Raw genomic sequence first — 23,806 nt, 5'->3', positions numbered from 1 at the left:
TAGCTGGGTTACAGGCCTGTTTCCACGTTTTCTGACAGTTCTCAGTGTGTAATCAAATCCAGGGCCTTGTGCTTGCTAGGCAAGTGCTATATCGCTATGTTATGTCTCAAGCCCAATGGAACATTTGAACTTTGACAGTTTGATAGGTGCAATATGACACCCACTGTTACCTTACTATGCATCTCTACTGGCAATGAACAGTGCTCTTCTTACATGGGAAAAGCCATTTATTTTCATCCAGAATGTCTTAGTGTGTTTCTGCTTGGGTATATTTATTTTGTAACTCTTGCTGGAACATTCAGTAGAGATTTTCAAGGAAGTTTCTTCCTTAGAATCTGGTTTTCTAAACAGGGGTTCATATGTTAGTTTGTTTTTCAGCCAGGTGTGTTATACTCAAGCTTCCTACTGGAAAGAGTTTTGTTTTCATTACTTTATTGTAAGACCCTTTTCAAGGAAACTTCCAATGAGTGTTGGTTGAGTAAACACTGTTTCGTTGTATAGTTAAATATATAAAATGCAATTCATCAGTAACATTAACTCTTTTTTTTTGTTTTGTTTTGTTTTGTTTTGTTTTTAGAGACAGGGTTTCTCTGTATTGCTTTGGAGCCTGTCCTGGAACTAGCTCTTATAGACCAGGCTGGCCTTGAATTCATCCAGATCTGCATGCCTCTGCCTCCTGAGTGCTGGGATTAAAGGCATATGCCTCCAACAACCAGCAACTCTTAAATAGTGTTGCAGGGCCTGGGAGATGGCTCAGTAGGTAATAAAGCATGAGTCTGGACCCCAGCACCTACATCAGTACTGGGTGTGATGGTGCAAGCCTTTAACCCTAGTGTTGTGGGGACAGAAACACGAAGATCCAGAGGCTTGCTGTTAGTCAGTGTAGCTGGAACATTGAGAGACACTGTATAAATAAAGCAGAGAACCATAGTGGAAAATACCCAAAGCCAACCTCTGGATTCACTTGTGCCCACACAGGTGAATACAGCTGCACAACTGCATACAGACACAACTACAAAGACACAGTCGCACATACACCTCACACAAACATAGTATTGTAACAGTTTGAAATACACTAAATTGAGTATTCTTTCTTTCTTTCTTTCTTTTTTTTTTTTTTTTTTTTTTTTTTTTTTTTTTTTTTTTTTGTTTTGTTTTTGTTTTTGAGACAGGGTTTCTCTGTAGCTTTGGAAGCTGTCCTGGAACTAGCTCTTATAGACCAGGCTAACCTCGAACTCACAGAGATCTGCTTGCCTCTGCCTCCCAAGTGCTGGGATTAAAGGTGTGTGCCACCACTGCCTGTCCTAAATTGATTTTTCAGTTCATTTTTAATTCAATCTAAGCTGCATTTCTAATTATTAAAAAAAAAATCTGATTTTTTTTTTACTTATGTATTCAATTGAAATCTAAAGTATAAAGCAGTGACAATATTTATAATACATGTTATAATTTATGTAGTGGAAAGATAAGAGAAATGCGAGAATATACTTTTGAAAATAACATTATTTTACTAACATCCTTATGTTGAATATTCAAATATTCTATATATTCATCTGCTGAGCAGCACAAGAGGCCTAATTTTCTAGGGTTACCTTATCAAGATTTCTTTTTTCCAGGTTGAATTTCAGGCAGGCTGTGAAGGACAACTTCTGCCTCAGCATTACCTAAATGAGCTCGATAGTGCGCTGCTACCTGTGATCCACGGTGGGACCTCAAGCTCTAGTGTGCCCTTACAAATAGAGTTAGCATTTTCCATTTTAGAAAACCTTTTTGAGTGAAAGAAAGTGTATGTTGCAAACTCATCTGTTAAAATGAATCCCATCACTAAAACTGAAATGTTACGAACACTAAATGTTTGATAATGGAAATATATAATTTTGCTTTTTAGGCAGGAATGATTTTTCAGAATCATTAGCACAATATTTAAATATCTAAAAATTTAAGGAATCCACCATTTTATAGCTTTATGTTTATTATAAGAACTAAGAAGAAAAAATAGTTCTTCTAACTTAAAATTTATAGTATTTACTGTGTAACTTAAATGTCAAGCCAAAGTATCTGCACTTAGTTATACCTCCTTATGCCAAGAATGATTTTAATGAAGGAGACACTTGTTTTGTGAATATGCTTGTGAGAATACTGGTTTCAAAGTCTTTAAAATGTATTGCAGTAGTGAAGACCAGTTTCAAGACTCTAGACTTCTGTTTCTTTGACAAAAGCTGATAACTTATTTGTATAAATGGAATGGAGACTTACCTCCATGATTAGATAAACTGTTTGTTTAAACTTAGAATTTTGCCTTTATTTCTTCTCAAATTACTATACATATATATACATATATATATGTATATATATATTTTATACATATATATATATATATATATATATATATAAAATTTTCCTGATTAAAATAATTGTGGGTGCTTCAGGACTTTGTGCGTCTCTATTAAGTCTGTTGTTTCCATAGCAACATGATTTGAAATGTGTTTTATAAATTTTTGCTAATATATAAATAGGTAATATTTTTGTATCATGGTGCATTTGCTTTCTCCTTCTTTACAAAGTACACCACTATATTTGACACTCTTTAGATGATGACAGGCCAGATGACCCGGGAAGTAGTCACTGTGTAGCAATAATGGAAGCCTGAGACAGGTTTCTATTACTCCATGTCAATCCTTAGGAATGTCCTGATTGAACCCGTTGTATGAAGTATAAATTTTAACAAACTTGTTATTTTTGCATATTTTTAATTCTTTCTATGGCAATTATTTTTATAATGGAATATTTAACATAAAGTTAAAGGTTGTGATAGAGCCTTCTTCTTTAATTCAAACAGCAGGAGAAAGAAAAAGTGTGTCATTTAACTTATATAAAATGTAATCATTGTTTTGATGCCTTTTTTATTATGTGGATTATATTTTTTGTATCAGAAACACTCACTGTATATATCAAGAAAAGAAACCACACTAAACAGAACTGTTTTAAGAAGGATATTTATAAAGCATTGCAACTTAGAGATCCAGTCATGTCTGTAACTCAGGAGCTAAGGTCTTAGGACCAGAGCTTATCTTGGAATACTTGGACCAGCCAAAGGCATATTTGAAGATAATATCCATAAACAATGCAGTGTTACAGATAGTAAATAAAATGGCAGCATATAACTCAGAACATTTATCGAAATGATATAAAGTTAATATAAAGATGGCTACTTATCAAGCTCATTTTGTTTTCTTTACATGTGTTTATTTTTCAGTATATTGTATACTTCCTTTATAGTATAACTGCACAATTTATGAATATTGAATTTACCAAATAGTGGAAGGCTCTTCTGTGATGGAAGTAACTTTGAATTTGTTTTTAAAGTTTCTACAACCAATGAAAATTGGAATTCTAGCCGAAATATTAGAGGCACATTTCCAGCATTCTTTGGAGATGAATTTTTCTAAGTGCATTTGCCGCTTGCTTGGTCATAGTCTTCACATTGGCACTTATTTGAAATTTTAGTAAAGAAATCAGGTGGCTCCTTATAGTCAGTCTCCAGCATCTGCTTATTGTCTTAAGACTTAACACAACTCGGTTTCTCTGCGTTTTGAACCATGAAGTGAAATATATCTTGATTTATGCATCTATTGAACAACCTGTGTGTCTGTGTTTGCTACATTTTCTCTTTTGGAACTAGATGTATGGAACAGATAATTAACATATAGAAACATTGTAATTGATGCAGTGGAGAGGTGGCTCTTGAGTGGGTGCAGGGCCACACTGCAGGAGGCCATGTCTAAGGAGGAGCTTGCATTATAGTGGGCATTTGAGCTGGAAATCTGAAACACTCAGAATATTTCACTTTATAATTGAATAATAAGTCTTATACAGATGGTTGTGTAGATTCCTGGCAGCCTAGGTTTCTTCTGTATTGTTTCATAAATTAAAGCACAGAAGGTTTTTGATAGGAAGAATAATTTTGATAATGTGATTCAAGTTTTAAAAGACTGTCTTGAAATAAAACAGAAACTTCTGACTCATTCTAGGTTTTGTTTGTTCAGTGACTTTCTGATGTTGGACAATGTATACACTATGCAACATTCAGCAAATGAAACATGAAAACTCAGCAGTGTTGATTTCCCCCCCCACCCCCCCACCCACCCCCCCACTCCCCCACCCCCCCCCACCCCCCGCTGTTTCACTGCTCTTCCACCACAGCCAATCAACAGGCACTCATCTTTTCTTGTGGACCATCTGGAGTTCAGAGGTCATAACATCAGTGGCCTTATTTTCTGTTTCTTCATGGCCATCAATATATTGGGATTATTGGAGTTTCTGTGTTGTGCAAGAGAACATTTGAATTTATTTCTCTTACCGGGAAGTTTGTGTCCTGACCAACATCTCCCCAGTGTCTCCTTCCGCTGTACCAGCTCGTCCGCTTCAGCCCAGCTTGTGTGCTGCGTGTGCTGCGTGTGCTGCTGTGTTCTGCACTCTCGGGTTCCACACAGACCTGAAGTCATGCAGCATTGCTTCTCCCGTACCCACGTTTCTTCACCTAACACCTGTCAGTTTCGTCCTTGTCACAAATGACTGCTGTGTCACCCTGAACATCATTATGTGCCTGTGTGGCATTTTCCCTGTCCATTCATGTGTCAACGGATCTTAGGTTGGTTTCGTGTCTTGCTTTTGTGAATAACACCACCGTGAGCACAAGCACAAGGCACGGCTGCTTGTTTGACAGTGTCTCCCTTCACAAACACACCCAGTGGTAAGATTAGTGACTCACAATTTTTAGTTTTACCGGGGTCATCCACACCATTTTTCATAGTGACATTTCTTACTCAAAGCGTGGCACATTCAGCACAGTTCTACCTCATTGCTTACTTGGGATGTGTAGCTTTGTATTCAGGATCAGAAGTTTTCCTTCTGTTAGAACACTTCACTCAGTGACTGGTAAAAAGCATCTTAATCGCAGAAAGGAACAAAAATTCTTAGAAATCTGGCCTGCATTCTTAGGAGTATTTTCATCATCATAACACTTTTATTACACACCTGCGTGGTTATTTTTACTTGAATATTTTTTTCTGCTGGGCACTAAGCCCTACCACCTAAATTTATCTTCTTCCTCTTAATTGATCCATTCATTAGTCTCCATTCAGGTACTCCAATAAAGTCCTTTAAAAATAGTGTTAAGCCTCTGTTAGCTTAAGATTAAAAATAATCTTAAGTAGCTGTCTTAACCTGGGGTCACAACTTCTATGGGGTCAAACCACCTTTTCAGTGGGTAGGAGGGAACTGCATGAGGGAGGGAAGGCAGTTCCCTGCTACCCATTGGGTGACAACATGTGGCCGAAGGGAAACCCAAAAGACTTGTGTATTTCCCTCTGCCGTCGCACCTTTCTCCATTATCTTTGTTTGTCTTTCTATTCCAGTGCCTCTCAACTCCTATTGCTGTGGCCCCATCCATAAAATTCTTTTCATTGCTACTTCATTCCCTAACTGTAATTTTGCTGCTGTTATGAATCACAGTGTAAATAAATGCCTGATGTGCAGGTTATCTGATTAATATGCAACCCCCGTGAAAGGGTCACGACCCAGGTGCTGAAAATCGCTGTCCCGTCCAGTACTTAGTGTTGGGGAAAGCAGTTGCAGGCTTCGATTACTGCACAGACACACCTACTTGATGAGGAACTGAAGCTTCCTGACAGCACAGCCTGAATGGAAAGTGGATCGAACCCCAGCCCAGCCTTTAAACCAGCCTCAGGAGCAGCTTGAATTCGCCCTCGCTTTCAGAGCCCCGCCCTATGAAGTTGGGCCCCGCCCTCTGAAGTTGTTGATCCTGACTCACAGGGAAAACCAGACTCTTGCTTTAAGCTTAGCTTTGTGGTGACTTGTTCTCAGTAGCAATTACAATTAAATGAACGGCACATACTAATGATTTTAGCAATCAATAAAAAGAGCTAAAAAGTTTTCTGGTAAAATTAGACATTTCAAGATTGATGGAGTCCTTGCCCCAAGTAGTATGTGCTAAGGTCAAAGAGCATACATACACATATTCAAATCCCAGAAGCTGTGTTGATCCGTGTTTGTGCTGAAAACAATCAAAGCTGATTAAAATGCAACTTCATCCTAAAGCATCTCAATTTAAGAAGGGATGCCCAGTTACAAGATAAAAGCTAGTAGGTGCCTATTGGGACAGCTACCCATAAGTGTGGGGACAGAAATCAGATGTCAGGCTCCACATAAGATTCTACATATAACTAAAGGCCCTTGCTTGAGTAGGCACACTCACAGGGGTTCACCTTTATTTGGGTGACAAACCACAGGTGTGAAAACCTAAGGGGAATATCTAAATTTGGGATTACCTATATCATCTGGGGGGGGGGGGAAACAAAAACCCACATTTTGAATGAGCCACCAGGTACCTGGAAAATTATAAAAATACTGACCATCAGGAAAAGTGTAAAAATCCTGTTGGTCTCAGCCAAGCTGCACAAGGAAACTGTATTTCAACAACAAAGAATAAATAAAGACAGACTCATAGAGTAGATGTGTTAAGTAAAATTAAGGGGTGGAGAAGCCACAGCTATGTTAAAAAGATTCTGCAAGGCTGAAATTAGAATTCCTGATTGTGGAGCGCTGGAATGTTGAAGATCCAGGGTCAAACCGTCTCACACTATTTTTAGCTCCCTTAATAGCATTGCCCACTTTTGCCCTGGCATCTTTGGAACTAAGTGAAACCTTTTGGAGCGTGTTAACAGCACAACACTAACTTCTACCAGCCTAAAAGCTAAGAACCTTCAGATAGCAACTGAACCCTGAGAATGTAAAGTGAGATGAGCTCATTTGCTGTAAACTGCGCACCTGATGTTTCCATCAAAGTATTTGGAAACTTAAACAGCAAAAAGTCCATGAAAATGCGCAAATATATTTGGGGCAAATGACTTGGTGTTCTTGGACCACAGGCACTCATAGTTGAATCTATAGTAAACTCGAGGTGAGAGAGGAGTGGTTTGTGCTTTTCGCAAAGAAGTGTAAAAAAGTAAACTAAATTTAAATGCGAAAATACGGACAGAAAACAAAACTATGGGGCTAACTAGTGTTTTCTGTGACAATCCTGGATGGGCTGGAAAGACACTATGGAGGTATGGCTGAGGCTGAAGATAATGGCCACTCGAGTCAGAGTGACTTGAAGTCACTATCATCTGAAGGATGGGCAAGAACCGCTTCCTCCTTAGTTGTCAGATGATGGGTCTAGCTTTGCAGCCAGCAGCCTGCTGGGACAAGTGGCTCAGCAATGCAACTGCACCTCCACAGTTGAGAGGTGGCGCCCCGCCAGCCCAGCTGCTGCAATGCGCGTGCGCACCAATTCCGTTGTGGCGCCGAGGTTCCGGTCATCTGGCTTCCGCCACCCCAGACAACCCTGGTGCGTGCCAAACCTTAGCGCCTGCGCGATCAGCGGCGTCCGTCCATCACCATGGCAGCATGCATTGGGGGCCCGGGTAAGTACCGAGGGCTGGGCGGGCGCCGCCCACTCCTTCCCAGGTTCTGGCATTCCGGTTCCATGCGGGTGTCTGCTAGGTGTGGAATGTTCAAGTAAGCTGAAGGCGTGGAGAAGGCATGGTGGCAGATTTTACATAGACCGGAGTGGATTGATTAGAAACGATTTAGGGTAACCCGGTTGTTTCAAGTACAAACTGAAAATTCATTCCTTTCAGAATGGTCCAGGAAGGGCTATGCTCCCTGACTTTCTACCCATATTCCCCTCAGGCTTCTGCTGTTGGTTCCTTGGTGAGTCCTTCCCGAGACATGTACTACCATCTTTTTACCTTCCTCTTTTAACATACATACATACATAGGTTAAATATTGTTTTGTATTAACCCTTTGATTTTTATACAGTGCATTTTGGTTATATTCACCCTTGCCCCTCCCCCCTTCTCTCGGATCCAACCACACCTCCCTCTAACTCTGTTTCCATTTTGTTTTTGTTAAACTCCAAAGAGGAAATGGAGTGGGTTGCCTCAAGGCCGGAAGCCTCCCTCTGGTTTGGTACTGTGGGTTTTAAGGAAGTTTTTGTGACTATAGTGCATATTTATGGAGTAAGGTGACCCTTTTCCCCCTTCCAAACCATAGCGGACCTGTTATCTCTTTGGTGTTTCATTCCATGATCCCCACAAAAGAGAGAGGGGTGTCAAAATCACAATGGAGGTGCTGGAGAGAGTTCGTTTGATAAAGTGCTTACTTTGCAAGCACGAGGACCAGACTCCCATCCACAGAACATATCAGCAACCCTGGTACAGGCCACTCTGGGGAGGTGGAAACAAATGGAACCCGGGGGTAGCGAGCAAGCCAGCCAGACTTGTCTATCTGGTGCTCCCCAGGCCAGCAAAGCTCCCTTTCTCAAAACACACGCTGGAGACATCTCAAGGATGACATCTGAGGTTGCCCTGCGTTCCTCACGTGCACATGCACACACAGGCGCACCACATTATGGCATAATGACAATGTGTCTTTTGAGGATGCAGACCCTTAATGCACAAGTGTGGAGAAGGCCCTGGTGCCTTAGTTTCTGATACAAAGGGAACAACTGGCCCCTTGGATCTCTTCCTGCATTTCTCAAGCCAGCAATGTCTACTTGAGTTCCTCTCACTACATCACCTCAACTTTACTGGCCTTTTTCCTTCTAGACTTATAAGGACCTTGTTGTTGAAGTTTGTGCACTCAAACACCCTCCTATTTCAGAGTCATCTGATTAGGAACCCTAATGCCATTTGGAACTAAAATATCTCATGCCCTCACAAGAAATCTAAAAGAGAAGTCCTGAGTTTGCAAAGATGCTGAAGGCATCTGACTGGCAGCCTTAATTCCTTCTTAGCTGTGTAATATATTGGCAGGTACCCATTACTCCGCCTGCACCATTGCTCCTAACTCTGTCTCTGAGATCCTATGGTATGTATATAGTTGCTTTATGGGCTACAGAATGGTCCATATTTAGTGCTGATAGACATTTGAAGTTTTACTCTTTTGCTATTACAAACAGTTCATTAAATGTCTTGAATGGAATCTGTTCTCCCAAATGAGCTTATCTGTCTATGCAATAAATCCAAAGAAGTAGAATTTCTCAGTCAAAGGACAGATATGAGAATGGCCCCCGTGGGCTCCTGTCTTCCAGTGCTTGGTCCCTAGTTGCTGAACTGTTTGGGCCTCAACTTTCAAATACAATATATGCCCTTAGCTACTGCTCCAGCTGCCATGCTCTGTGCTGTGAGGGTCATGGACTCACCCTCTGACACTGTCAGCCAGTCACCAATTAATGCTTTCTTTTAAAAATTGTCTTGGTCACTTCAAAGAGACCAAATTTACATGTTCCAAACATTTTAAAATGAACTGAGTAGGTGTGTTGAATGTATTTTGAGTTAGGGTATTTTAACCCAACAATTAGTGTGTCTGGACATAATCCCGTGGTAAGTCACTAAGAACAGAATAGCAATCTACCCAAAGTAAATATTTGGCTTAAAAATCCTGCATCATTGTGTTTTGTTACTAATTTATAAGGTGCCTTTATAAAAACTCCAAATGCAATATAAACACAGCTGGAAGGTGCCATTGCAAAACCTAATATCTAAGTTTGTTCTGGCAACTGATGTGTCAGGAAAGAATGACCAATTTGCAAAGTCATTTGGTCTCTCTCTCTGCCCCTCCTCACCTCATTTTAAGCAGAGTCTGCCTGTGTAGTCTAGGTTGGGTTGAACTCATAATCTTCCTGTCTTGGGCTTCTGAGCTGTAGAAGTCAAGTGTTCAAAGCTACATCTATTATGTTTTCTATCATGAATGTATACTGTGATTTAATCGCTTTCTTCTTATTTGGTATTTGTCATAACTAAGAATTAATATGCCTTCTAAAATGACTAACTTGAATATTTAAAAAGTGATGTTCATATATACTCTTGCATTTGCAAACAGAGCCCCTGCTGGGGGCAGTGGGGAGACCCTTGGGACAGTGGGGGGTCATGAGGAGCAATGGGGGCCGAAAGGGAGCAGTGGGCTCTTCAACCAACCCTCTTCCTTTTTCCAGAGTGCTTGCTAAGCGATGGCTGATGCTGTCTTTATAACCCTCTGTTTTCTGACCAAAGGAGTGGTTTATAATTTGGTATGTAAAAAATTCACATGCTGGGACTGGAAAGACAGTACTGGCTGTTCTTGCAGAGGACTTGGGTTCAGTTTCCAGCACCCACATGACAGTTCACAACTAACTGTGACTCCAATTCCAGAATCTAATGCCGGTTTCTGGCCTCTGCAGACAGTAGGCAAACATTGTGGACATACATATATACAAAGTACTCAGGCACAGAAAATAAATAAATCTTAATGAAACCCACATGTTTATGGAAGGTACATTTACTTGGATCAGAATGAGTAGAGGTGGTTCAGAATCAAAGAGGTCTGTCCTATTTTCTGAACAAAGATTGCTTTTCCTAATGTGTAGATATTAAAGATTTATTGGCTTTTACTTAATGTGTATGTTTCTTTGCATGTGAGCCTGTGCTTCACATGTGTGCAATGCCCTTGGAAGGTAGAAGAGGGAGTTGGGTCACTAGGAATTGGAGTTAACAGAAGATTGTGAACATTCATGTTGGTGCTGGGAGTCAAACCTGGGTCCTCTGAAAGAACAGCAGCTGTTAACCACCAAGCCTCGACTTTTCCTAATATTTTGCTGGCAATGTGCAATAGCGGTTTTTAGGCTTTTAAGGGTTGCCAGGCAGAGTTTTAAAAACCAACATTTGGCAGAATATTATTTACTCAGTGTGGAAAGGCACTGCACTGAATAACAGGGCTCAGAGGGGAGATTAAAGGAGAGCCTGGTATGCTGGAAGCAATTGGCAATGTGTGCATTACTTGTATCTGTCTATGTCAGCTGAGCCTGTGATTGCTACCTTGAGTTCCAGCACTCGGCTGCCCAGAGGGTCACAGTCTGAAGGCAGATTTGAAAAAACACATGGACTCCATCCGTGCTGTTGAAGGGGCTGCAAACTGACTGCAACCCTCAGGGCTTTGGTTTCTCTGTGGGGTGGGATGGGGAACACCATACTCAGTTTTTCAATACAGCTGTGTCTCTCTGCAGAGGACCCAGGTTTTTACAGGACACAATGTATAATTTCTGCTTTTAAGTGTCTGCTTCTTAGCAATTTTGTTCTCTTCCTACATGCTTTTTACACCTCTGACCTCCAAAACACACCACATGGGTGCTAATTATAGCATGATGCATGTTTACATGTATTGAAGACCTACATGTCACAATACATATTCTGTTTTGTAAATCTATTTTTCCTATTCTAATTGCTTGGCTTTTCTCTCTCAATATATCTTTTGCCCCTTTATATAAAAACATTTTTTTTAACCTTGTAACCCAGCAGTCCTCCACTGTGGCACATACCCATTGTGTGGAAACCACTACCTTGTAATTGAATGTCTGTGAACATTATTCACAATAGCCAAGGCATGGGAGACTAATGGGTGAAGAAGATGTGGTATGTGCTACCAGTAGAATAGCATTCTGCTCTAACAAAGCCCTTGCCAGCAGCCACATGTGTGAGCCTAGAAGATATTATTGTGCTCAGTGAAATAAGCCGGCCACAGAAAGAAAATGTATTGCTGACTTCACTTATTTGTAGAATTTTAAATTTCTCAACTACATAGAAATACAGAACACAACATTGGCTATTCACTGGAGAGATGAGGAAGTGTTGGCCCAAAGATAAAGAGCAGATATGCAGGATGAGAGATCTAGAGATCTAATGGCACCAGGGGAGTATGGGAATGGAAATTACTATATGTGAGACTTGTGCTAATGAGATTTTAGCTGCTCTTCTGTGCACACACATTCATCAACATGCACACACAAACACACTAACATCAAAACTTAAAAATGGTCACTGGGGAAATGATGGCCAAGTTTATTTACCTCAGGATAGAAACTATATATACCCCATCAAAAACAACATTCTTTTTCATGTAAATATTGTTATTTTTAGGGTCCTGGAGTGAAAATATACTGGATTATTTTCTTAGAAACAGTCAGATCACAACAGAAGATGGTGCTGAGATCATCTGGTATCATGCAGCCAACCACAAGTTCCAGATGCATGAGGCACTGAGGAGTAAGTGGCCTCTGCTGTTTCTATTAAAATTTTTCTTATTGCTATTTATTTTGAAGCAGTCTTTGACATATATGTAACCCAGGCTGGCCTCAAACTTGTGATCATCCTGCCTCGGCCTTCCAAGTTCTGGGATTCCAGATATGAGCTGCCATGCATCACTACTTCAATTTACTTTGGGTAATATATGAACTCAGTACAATTTTTGAAATCCAAGCAAAATGTCTTGAGCTGTGAGTTGGCTGGATTGGGAGCCAGTGTGCCAGAGTCAGTGGACAAGAGAGCACACAGTTCCCCCTGGAGAGCGGGCAGCAGCTGTGTGGATGCTTGCTGGGCCTTGGCTCTGGAAACAGACTCTGTTCCAAAATTTGGACCAGGGACAATTGCTGCAGTTAGAAATCATCAGGCTCATTCCACTCTCAGCTAAGCTGTGCCTTGTATTTGTCCTAGCGTCATGGTGACCCAAGAAATAGTGACCCCTGTCTGCTAAACTGCTGCTTTATTTCCTACCATCCATGGTGAGGATGCGTGCTGTTTATAGGAAGGGCCTCCAAACCATCACATTGACCTGAAAACCCCGTGCAAGCTCTCTGAATTCTTCAGCTCTGCCTGCCGCCGCCGTTCTGATACTCCATCTTTGCTGGCCTTTCAGGTCCTCGCATGGCTGCTTTCTGTACGGGAGCATGTGCTTTGTGGTACTGATGCTGACCCCAGGCCCTGGGAAATCTGGACAGGCACTACCACTAACCTATGCCCCAGCGTTCCTTTCACTTTTCTTTCTTGTCTGTGTCTTTCAATTTCACTTTATTTATCTTATTTGTATGGGAGATTTACTTGCATGCATGTCTGTGTATCATGAGTGTACCTGGTGCCCAGAATTCTGCCAGAACACTGCAATGAATTCCCTGGAACTAGAGTTATAGGCGATGGTGAGCCACCATGTGGGTGCTCAGAATCTAACTCAAGTCTTCTGGAAGAGAAGCCAGAACTTTATCTAAACTACTGAGTCACCTCTCCAGCGGATCTTCTTACTTTTCATTGAACTTTCTCAGCAGTCTAGGCCATAGCCTCACAAGCATTGAAAATTACAGAACTCTATCACCAGGCCAGGCCTGACTAATCTCCCATGCAGCCTGTGACATTTGTCCACTTGCCTTGGACCTCCTCTGTCACTTCTTTTAGCAAGTGTGTTTCTGGGGTTTGCTGATGTTCTGGCATGAACACTAAGGAGAACACTGTATCCACAGAGCAGCTCTTCTCTACTCCTCAATTAACAAACTGTTGTTTCCATTTTGGGCTACTACAAACATTGTTTCTGTCTGTCCTGTGAACCGGCATGTAGGAGGCCAGCAGCCCATGCAAAAAAGAAGTCAGCAGATCTAAGCAAGAGAAATGTTATTGAAATACACAAAAGAAAAGCACTGGGTGAATTCCCAAAGATGGGTTCCCACTCCAGGAAGGGAGATGGTAAAGTCCTCTTTGCCAGAGTGAAGGGGAGACAGTCTCACTGCTGGATGCCTGGCAAGCTGATGGCACAGGCTCAGGTCAGGCTCAGGCTCAGGCTCAGGCTCAGGCTCAGGCTCAGGCTCAGGCTCAGGCTCAGGTCAGGCTCAGGTCAGGCTCAGGTTCAGGCTCAGGTCAGGCTCAGGTCAGGCTCAGGTCAGGCTCAGGCTCAGGCTCAGGCTCAGGCTCAGGCTCAGGCTCAGGCTCATGTTAAGGAGTAAATTTTCTGTGTAAGTTGTTTTTGCCAAGGCTTACCATTTGTGGAAGGGTCCTTGAACCATAAGAGATTAGCCTCCAGATATCTGTGTAAGACATGGGTTAGTAGGAGCTAGGCTACAAGTGTTCGCGCTTGCCTGATGGTTAGGGGGGCACATGGCTTTTCTGGGCAGCCATTGTCTTTGCATATCAATGTTCACATGCAAGTTTTGAGGGGCATGCATTTAGGTTTTGTTTTTTTTTTAATATGGAAAGCAAAGGAATGACTAATCTGGATTCCACTTCTTAAGGAACATTTTAAGGAAATGTCAACATTTCCAAATTTGTTGTACTCGTTTCTGTTCCTACGGATAGTGAGGATAGGATTCTAATTTCGTCACATCTTTGGCCAGCACCCCAGTGTGTGCGAATTGGTATATGTCACTGCGATGTAGATTTGTGTCTCCCCAAAGCTTAAATGCCCTTGATGGGCTGGCAAAATGGCTCGAAGGATAAAGACAGTTGCCACCAAGCCTGCCAACATGAGATCCCAGGGGTGCATGCCGCAGTGGAAGGAGAGGCCCAACTCTCACGTGCTGTTCTCTGCCCCCCCCATGTGTGTACTGGGACATGCACATGATGCTGTAAACAAATAAGACGTGTACATTTTCTTTAAAGGAGAAATACCCTTGCACCTCTGGTGATGTCTCTATGGAAGTGGCTCTCTGCTGCTCACTGCTCAGACCTAGTTGTGACCCTTGGGGACCTACAAACTTCTTTCATTTTGATCTCTGCTTGAACTACGTCTGTTCATTTAGAGTCAATTGTATGTGTCTCCCATAAACATGTAGGCTTTATTTTTAAGACTTATTTAATAATTTTCTGTGTCTGAGTGTTGTGTCTGCATGTCTGTCTACCATGTGCACGAATATTGTCTTGCAGAGGGCAGAGGAGAGCACTGTATCCCCTGGCGCTGAAGTTACAAACATGTGAGCTGCCATGTGGATGCTGGGAACTGAACCCAGGTCCTCTGTAAGAGTAGCCAGGGCTGGTAACCACTGAGCCCTTTCTCCAGCCCCAGCTTGTGGGTTTATTATATACCAAATTATAAACCACTCCTCTAGTCAAAAGCTACATACCCAGGTTGCTTTGTGGTGGTCTCCATTCTGAGTTGATTGGAAACATACTCTTAGTATTCTAAACTCTCTTCATCTAGTTGTGTAGGAGGAACAGGCACTGTCCTGAGGGTTAATAAAAGAACTTGCAGCTGCTTTGTTGGCTGTGTTGGCACGGAAATGATATTTTATTGTAGTGCTTTGATTGAAAAGTTTTTCTCCTCCAAACTCATTTAAATGGAATTGCCAATGTAATTGTATGGAAGACGAGGTTTCTAGAGCAGTGTTTGGGTCTATCTTGGAAATATTTCCTTAGTTTGCTACTAAAAAGCCCAAAAGTTAATTATTTATCTTCTTTATTCTCATCATTAACATAGGTTGTTAAAAGAGACCAATTGACACTTGGGGCATCTCTGTGAGACCACCCACATCAACTCCACAAATTCATTCTCATCCTTTCCTCTCCATTTTCTGCCATTACTACAAATGATTGTGTTGCCAAAGTTTTACTATTGTATAAAACAGATTACTCAGTGGGTAAAGGTGCTTAATACGAAGCCTGACAACCTAAGTTCAATACCCACACCGTCATGGTAGAAGGAGAAAGTCAACTCTTCTTGCACATTGTCTTCTAACTTCCACATGCATACTGTGACACGCACATGCATGCACACAGACACATATATGCACAAAATAAAGAAATAAGTATAAAAATTAAGACAGATGTTTGTTCTCAAGTCAGATAGTTCCAGTTGGCCAACAGGAAAGCAAGATAGGCGGGACCATGAGACGAGGTTCAGGAAGAGGTAGGAGGAAGATTCAAAATGTAGGACCGAGAGAGAAGAACTCCAGACCCGTTCTCCGGTAAGATAAGACAACATGGAAACACTTAGATGGATAGAAATGGGTTAATATTTAAAACAGAACTAGCCAATAAGAAATGCTAGTAACAGGCCAACAGCTTTATATCTAATATAGCATCTCTCTGTGTGTTATTTGGGGCTGCTGCGGCTGGGACCAGGCTGGTGGAAACCTACTTGTAACAAGTTCCTATGCTGCTTTGTCCATTTCCACGAACAGCTCCTTTCTTAAAGCTTCCCCAGGTCTGAGTGCCAGTGCTGTGTGTCAAGGTTTTGTTAGGACATCATCTAATTCCAGATGTGTTTCTGTTACTCTCCTAGCAGGAGACATGCAGAGCTAGAGGTGGTAGTGAATGCTTGTAATCCCAGCATTTGGGAGGCTGGATTAGCACAACTGCAGATTTAAGGCCAGCCTAGACTGTGGGGATAGTCTGTCCCACAAATCAAATCACTTTTAAAAAGTAGCTAAGTTTTAAATCAATGATGCTAAATAGTGTTTGTTTTTGTTTTTTGAGACAGGGTTTCTCTGTGTAACAGTCCTGGCTGTCCTGGAACTCACTTTGTAGACCAGGCTGGCCTCAGACACACTTGAGATCTACCTGCCTTTGCCTCCCAAGTGCTGGGGTTAAGGGCATGTGCCACCACTGAACTGCAAAGATGTCAATTTTTGTGTAGTTTCAGGCATGAACAATGAATGTCCATGGATTCTAATTTGAAATCATGAAGATACTACATGCATGTGTCTGTGTATGTGTATCTATATATGTGTGTGCTCATGTGTATGTGTGTGTCTATATCTATGTGTATATTCATGAGTGTATATGTGTGTCTATATCTATGTGTATATTCATGAGTGTATATGTGTATGCATATATGTGTTTGTGTGTACAGGTATGTATATGTGTGTGTACAGGTGTGTATGTGTTTCTGTGTGTGTACAGGTATATGTGTGTCTGTATGTGTACAGGTGTGTTTGTGTGTGTGTACAGGTATGTATATGTGTGTACAGGTGTGTATGTGTCTCTGTGTACAGGTATGTGTGTGTATGTGTTTACAGGTATATATATGTGTGTACAGGTGTGTATGTGTCTCTGTGTACAGGTATGTGTGTGTATGTGTTTACAGGTATGTATATGTGTGTACAGGTGTGTATGTGTCTCTTTGTGTGTACAGGTGTGTGTGTGTGTTTACAGGTATGTATGTGTGTGTACACGTGTGTATGTGTCTCTGTGTGTGTGCAGGTATATGTGCGTCTGTGTGTGTACAGGTATGTATGTGTCTCTGTGTGTACAGGTGTGTGTGTGTTTACAGGTGTGTATGTGTGTGTACACGTGTGTATGTGTCTCTGTGTGTGCAGGTATATGTGTGTCTGTGTGTGTACAGGTGTGTGTGTTTACAGGTATGTATATGTGTGTACAGCTGTGTATGTGTCTCTGTGTGTATACAGGTGTATGTGTGTGTACAGGTATGTATGTGTGTGTACAGGTGTGTATGTGTCTCTGTGTGTGTACAGGTGTCTATGTGTGTGTACAGGTGTGTATGTGTCTCTGTGTGTATACAGGTGTATGTGTGTGTACAGGTATGTATGTGTGTGTACAGGTGTGTATGTGTCTCTGTGTGTGTACAGGTGTCTATGTGTGTGTACAGGTGTGTATGTGTCTCTGTGTGTATACAGGTGTATGTGTGTGTACAGGTGTGTATGTGTCTCTGTGTGTGTACAGGTGTCTATGTGTGTGTACAGGTGTGTATGTGTCTCTCTGTGTGTGTACAGGTATGTTTCTGTGTGTGTGGTACTAAAGGTAAAACCAGCATCTTGCTCATACTTAGGCAAGCAGCACTTTTGAGGGATACCCTCAGCTCAAATGTACTATTTTTGCTACTAGAAAACTCCAACAATACTTAATAGGCTTCCCTTTCCTTTATGTGCTCATATTCTACTAGATATGATTTGTGGGTAGGATCATGGCTTAAAAGAGCTGTGTGATGTAAGGATAATGTGTGGGTCTTGTACAGTGCCTGGCATTCAGCAGTTTCCAGTAAATGATTCTTTCCTTCCTTCTCGTGTGTAGTGACACTCTTGTCCTGTGGTTCCATCCTGGCTCGGCAGTAACGTAGCTCTCTTACTTGGGCAGGTGCTGCCCACATGATAGAGGCTGATGTCCTTCTTCCTAGTGATGGATCAGAGCATGGCCAGCCAATCATGGCCCATCCTCCTGAGACAAACAGTGATAACACTCTGCAGGAGTGGCTGGCTGAGGTCATGAAGAGCAACAAGGGCATCAAGTTGGATTTCAAGAGGTATTTGTACAACGTTCTTCTTACTGTAGAATTCTCTTTTGGGAAAATGTTGACATACGCATCTCTGTCTTTGGCTACCTACTCTCGAACCTTACCAACTGAAAATGAAATTTTAGGCCTGTATGTGTCTCTGGAATAGTCTTACATCAACCTCATGCTGATGGCTAAGACTGTTCCTTTAAGACTGAGGTCAGTTTTTATCAGGAATGTTTCACATGTGACTGCCACACCACAGAATAACAAATTAAAGTGCTCTGAAAGGAGACGATGTTAACAGAGCTGATAAGTGCTAAGTGTCAACTGTTTTTACATTAGTAGAGAGGCTTATCTGGAAGTCTTCAGTAATCAAAGTACCCTTTACAATGCTATTTTTCAGAAATTGACCATGTGAGCAGGAATGACTGTCATTTCCCTCCCAGTGGCCATCACAGGGGACTTGCCTTTTATTATTATTGGCAGTGTAGACACTATAATGCCTGGAGTTTAGGGGAAGCAGAATGGTTTACCACAAATCCCCAGTAGCCACTGCCGTTCAGACCCAGAAATTGTAACAAACTTGCCTGGAGCGATCCTGGCATAAGCCTTAGAGATTGCCAGCCTTTTTTTTTTTTTTTTTTTTTTTTTTTTTTTCTCCTTTTTTTTTTTTCTCCAGAAAAGGCTGGCAGTCTCTAAGGCTTATGCCATGATTGCTCCCGGCACAAACTGTCCCATCCCTGACTCATACAGACCTCACCATGAAGTTACCTCTGGGCTGGTGAGGCAGCTTAGTAGTAAGAGCACTAACTGCTCTTCTGGGGGACCAAGTACAGCTCCTAGTACCCATGTCAGGCAGCTCGGAGCAGCTTGTAACCCCAGCGCCCTCTGCAGGCTTCTGTGGGCACCTCTGTCCACACGGCACACATACAAATAAAAATGTTTACAATTCTGTAAAATCAAAGTATCTCAGGAAGTGAGTAGGGATGTGTGGGGGAATGCCCAGCAAACCTTGTCACTTTGTTGTGGCGTGTGGCTGCATGGACATACAGGAGTCTGGATTAACAAGGATGTGCAAGTTAAGGAATCACCTGAACCACAGAGCTTTGTGGGTGGTGAGTGGCCCATCTGCTTTATCGGCAGTCTTAGTCCCCGAACAGCTGAGGAGTCACCTGATGGCTGTGCCAGCCTCAGCTCCCAGGGTTAATCTGTATGTAGCGCTTGCAAGGTTAAATGTTTAGACCTCTCCTCTTCCGCGCGTGTGCAGGGTTTCAAGTGTTTGCTGTTGTTTTTATTTTTAACTTTAATTTTTAATTTAGTGTGTGTACATGCATGGGGATATGTACCCTCAGAGGCAATTTGAGGGTGACAGACTCCCTGGATCTGGATTACAGGTGATTGTGAGCCCCCCAGCATGGGTGCTGGGAACCAAACTTAGATCCTCTGCAACAGTAGTATACAGCACGCCTGACTGCGGCTGCAGACGTGGCTCAGCCACCAAGAGTGTGCACTGCTCTGCAGAGTTGTAGAGGTCACATGTGTTATTACAGTTCTGAAAGCTGTATGTGTGTTTTACACGTGATCCCCATAACAATGCCAAGAGGTGTTGCTCTCACTTGCATATGAAGAAATGGAGGCTGGGGATAGGCAGCCTGCTTGTGCTTAGATGGTGTGCAGTGGAGAGCGTCAGCCTGGCGGGAAAAGGACAGTTCACTTGTTTTCCCATCTGTGGTGCTTGGGACCAAATGCAGGGCCTCGTTCATGCTATGTGCGTTCTCTACCACTGAGCTGCATTCTCAGCCTGAGAGTAAACATTCTTTTTTTTTTTTTTTAATGTGTGTATATGCGCGAGTGTGTGTGTGTGTGTGTGTGTGTGTGTGTGTGTGTGTGTGTGTGTGTGTTCCTAAACCCCACAGCAGAGCAGGCCTGTGGGGGTCAGAGGACACTTGCAGGAGTTGGTTTTCTCCTTCCACCTTGTGGATCCTAGATGTCGAATCAGATTATCAGATTTAGCAGCAAGCTCCTTTAACAGATGAGCCACATAGCCATCCTGAGTCCCTTTCTTTCTTTCTTTCTTTCTTCCTTTCTTTCTTTCTTTCTTTCTTTCTTTCTGAGTCCTTCCTTCCTTCATTTTTTTAAAATCAGTTTGTTTGTTTGTTAGATTTATTTACTTATTATGTATACAGTGTTCTGCCTACAGGACAGAAGAGGGTACCAGATTTAATTATGTATGGTTGTGAGCCACCATGTGGGTGCTGGGAATTGAACTCTGGTCCTCTGAAAGAGCAGCCACTGCTCTTAACCACTGACCCATCTCTCCAGCCCCAGCCTGAGTTCTTAAGCAAAGTACTGAACCACCTCTGTAGGTGGAGCTGGATGGTATTCTACTGGGTCTTGTTTTGTGCTTCCCAGTTATGTTATATAACATACAAATGAAAATGCATGACTATAATATGGCATCGTAATTATCATTTAGTAATATGTGGTGATGCTTAAATTTTATCTGGAGTTGTAGCTGACTCTAGGGTTTTAACAGATTATTTTCCTCTAAAATGCAATTTTAAGTTGTCTATAATTTTAGGGATGGTTTTTATGCCTTCAATTTCTAGATGAAATTCCCAAGACAGCAGGAGAAGGTACAATGCTCAGTCTTTATTGGTTTACTTGTGCATCTCTGTGACCAAACTGTTTGACTGAAACATCTGTCAGACCTTGGCTCAGGGTTTTAGAGGAGCTTCAGTCCACCCAGCTGGAGAGGATGGATGCTGTCTGGGGCAATGTTCCCGTGCCATGAATCTGTTCACAAGAAGCAAGCCGTGACCAGGTGCAGGGACAGCCCTCACAGGCCTGCCCCTTGTAGAACAGTGCCGCAGGCTGGGAACCGAGTGCTCGGCGTGGGTCTCTCGGCACAGAATCTGACCTTAAGTCTGTGCTGTTGTATTTACTACAGATGTGCCCTGTGGTGGTGTTGTTGAACTCGCCCCCCCCCGCGCCCCCTTCCCTTCCCAGCCCCCCAACCCCAGCCTCTCAGGATTACAGCCATATGTCACCACTCTTGATTTATATGCTTTGAAATCAGATATTGAGGTACATCTGAATTTGCTATTTTGTTTCGGTGTTTTGTTTTGTTTGAGACAGGGTTTCTCTGTGTACCCCTGGCTGTCTTAGAACTCACTCTGTAGATCATAGCAGCCTTGAACTCAGAGAAACAGCAGCTTCTGCTTCCCAAATTCTGGGATTAAAGGTGTGTGCCACCATGCCCAGATAGCTTGTCTCTTTTTTCCTTGGATTTTCTGATGATTTGGGGTCTTCTGGGGTTCCCTGTGGATTTTAAAATTGAGATGGTTTTCTTTTTTAAGGATTATTTATTTATGTATTTATGTATGTATGTATGTATGTATGTATTTATTATCCAGTGTTCTGCCTGCATGTATGACTGCAGGCCAGAAGAGGGCACCAGATCTCACTAGGGATGATTGTGAATTACCATGTGGTTGCTGGGAATTGAACTTAAGACCTCTAGAAGAGCAGCTACTGCTCTTAATTGCTGAGCCATCTGTGAAGCCTCCTAAAATTGAGGGGGTTTTGTTTTGTTTTGTTTTGTTTTGTTTTTGAGACAGGGTGCCTGTGTGTAGCTTTGTAGACCAGGCTGACCTCGACCTAACAGAGATCCACCTGCCTCGGCCTCCCGAGTACTCAGATTAAAGACATGTGCCACCACTGCCTGGCTAAAATTGAGGTTTTTAACAGGCATCAATATAATAGAAGGCAAGAAGCATTACAGAGAAATAAAAGCATCTAAATTAGAATCTACAAGGTCCTGCCTAAGACTTACTTTAATATCTCACTAAAATCTATGGTGTCCATTTCAAAGACAGTGGGAGATTGTGCCAGGCAAAGGAGACTGGAGGCCAAGTGCCATGTATCTCTGGCTTCAGCACACAGTCCAGTAAAATTCTCTCCTTAAAGTAGGAGGCACAGCCATTCCACACAGAGAGATCCTCTGTCAGCCTAGGCACACGGAGGAAAGCCTAGGCCCTGTCCCAAATGATATGACAGACTTTGAAGATCCCCCATGGAAGGCCTCACCCTCCCTGGGGAGCAGAAAGGGGAGGGAATGGGGGCTGGGGGGAACAGGGGAGGACAGGAGGGTGAGGGAACTGGGATTGACGTGTAAATAAAAAAGGTAAATAAATTGTTTCAAATGTAAATAAAAATATTATCATAAAAAATGTAGGAGGCACAGGAGAGAAGTACAGATGGGCCTGCCCATCCTCAGCATCCTCCCATCCCCATGGTTCTCAGCATCCATCACGGTAGCACAGCAACTGTTTCTCTTGGTGGACCTTTCTATAGATTCAGAAGGTTCATCTTAAAGGTTGGAAAAAACCTTTAGAAGTAGTGAGGTTTTCCAGTTAAGGTGTGGGGTGTGTGTGTGTGTATTTGAGAACAGTAAGACACACACACACACACACACACACACACACACACAGTAAAAATGATGTACTAATCTTACCATTTTGCAAGCTGGGCATGGCGGCACATTCCTTTTAATTCGAGGGTGTGGAGGCAGAGCCAGGTGGATCTCTGAGTTTGAGGCCAGCCTGGTCTACAGAGTGAGCTCCTTGCCAACCAGGAATACATAGTGAGACCTTGTCTAAAAACCCAACAGTTAAACAAGTCAAAACAACAACAAAATCTGTTGTGAAGTCCGTGAGCATAGCAGTTGCAGGGAGAGAAGACAAGCCACTGTTGAAGTGACATTGAAACCTCCTCCCTCATTTCCACAGAAGGGGCTTGCAGCACAGGACTCCAGGCTCTGTGTTAGCTTTAGGAAATGGAGTTTTACGCCTCGCAGGCTTTTTATGAAATGTGTTTGTCTGCATACTCACCTACTCATGCGTGAAGGAAAAGAAACCTTGTCTCCCGCAGGATTTCAAGTGTCAGTCTCTTATCAAAAGCCGTGGCATGGACCAGAACATGTTCACCTGTACCTGCTATTCCCTGGGTGTGAATGGAAAGCGAACATTTATAACTTGTCTTACATCATTTCATTTCACACTTAGTGGCCCGAATACAGAGTTTTGAAGCCCCTGTTTGGTTCATAGCAACTGGCATTATTTATACCACTGCAAAATCTCTAAGTTCCTTTCCTGAAAAAGAAGTATAAATATTGTGAAGTAAGTTGTGTGGGTTAGTCTTCCCCTCCCATCCCATACAATTAGACTGCCTCAGTGCGGGGCGATTCATTGGTCGCAAACTTTCTTTCAGCCTGGAAGCCGCCAGAGCTTCCATGCTATTCCTGGACAATGTGAAGCATCACCTGCAGTGCCCCGTGTGGATGAATGCAGACATTCTTCCTGGGCCGAACGGAAGCAGCAAAGTCGTGGATGCCAAAGCCTTTCTAGACACCGTGACATCCTTCTTCCCAGATGTGACCTTTTCCCTGGGTTGGACAACAGGATGGCACCCCGAGAAAGTCAATGAAGGTGGTTGATTGGGGAGGGCCTTCTGTATGCTGTCAACATATGTTTCTCTTATTGGTTGATGAATAAAGCTGTTTTGGCCAATGGGCAGGCAGGACATAGCCAGGCAGGAAGTGTAGGCGGGGCTACCAGACCAGGAAAATGCTGGGAAGAGGAACACAGAGAGGAAGTCTGAAGGGAGAAGCCATGTAGCTGACGAAAGAGTGACATGTTGGAGCATTAGGGATAAGCCACA

General features: G+C 42.5%; 2 protein-coding genes across 3 annotated transcripts in view; both read left to right on the top strand.

The window, feature by feature from the left end:
• Zfyve16 (zinc finger FYVE-type containing 16) overlaps positions 1-2,304 on the top strand; it is a 46,678-nt gene extending 44,374 nt beyond the window's left edge. For both annotated transcript variants that reach the window (XM_051182967.1, XM_051182966.1), the window contains one exon: positions 1,617-2,304. In XM_051182967.1, coding sequence (XP_051038924.1) covers positions 1,617-1,778 — 162 coding nt within the window. In that variant the 3' untranslated portion in view covers positions 1,779-2,304. The remainder of the gene's footprint in view (positions 1-1,616) is intronic.
• A 5,129-nt stretch (positions 2,305-7,433) lies between these two features.
• Fam151b (family with sequence similarity 151 member B) overlaps positions 7,434-23,806 on the top strand; it is a 31,388-nt gene continuing 15,015 nt past the window's right edge. Inside the window, exons 1-4 of the mRNA XM_051182965.1 lie at positions 7,434-7,487; positions 12,019-12,144; positions 17,947-18,112; positions 23,357-23,574. Of these exons, the coding sequence (XP_051038922.1) occupies positions 7,463-7,487; positions 12,019-12,144; positions 17,947-18,112; positions 23,357-23,574 (535 nt within the window). The 5' untranslated portion in view covers positions 7,434-7,462. The remainder of the gene's footprint in view (positions 7,488-12,018; positions 12,145-17,946; positions 18,113-23,356; positions 23,575-23,806) is intronic.

The sequence above is a fragment of the Phodopus roborovskii genome, unplaced genomic scaffold, assembly GCF_943737965.1.
Source record: "Phodopus roborovskii unplaced genomic scaffold, PHOROB, whole genome shotgun sequence".
In the NCBI taxonomy this organism is placed as follows: Eukaryota; Metazoa; Chordata; class Mammalia; order Rodentia; family Cricetidae; genus Phodopus; species Phodopus roborovskii.
Note: the sequence above shows the minus strand (reverse complement) of the source record. Positions and strands in the feature narration are given on the sequence as shown.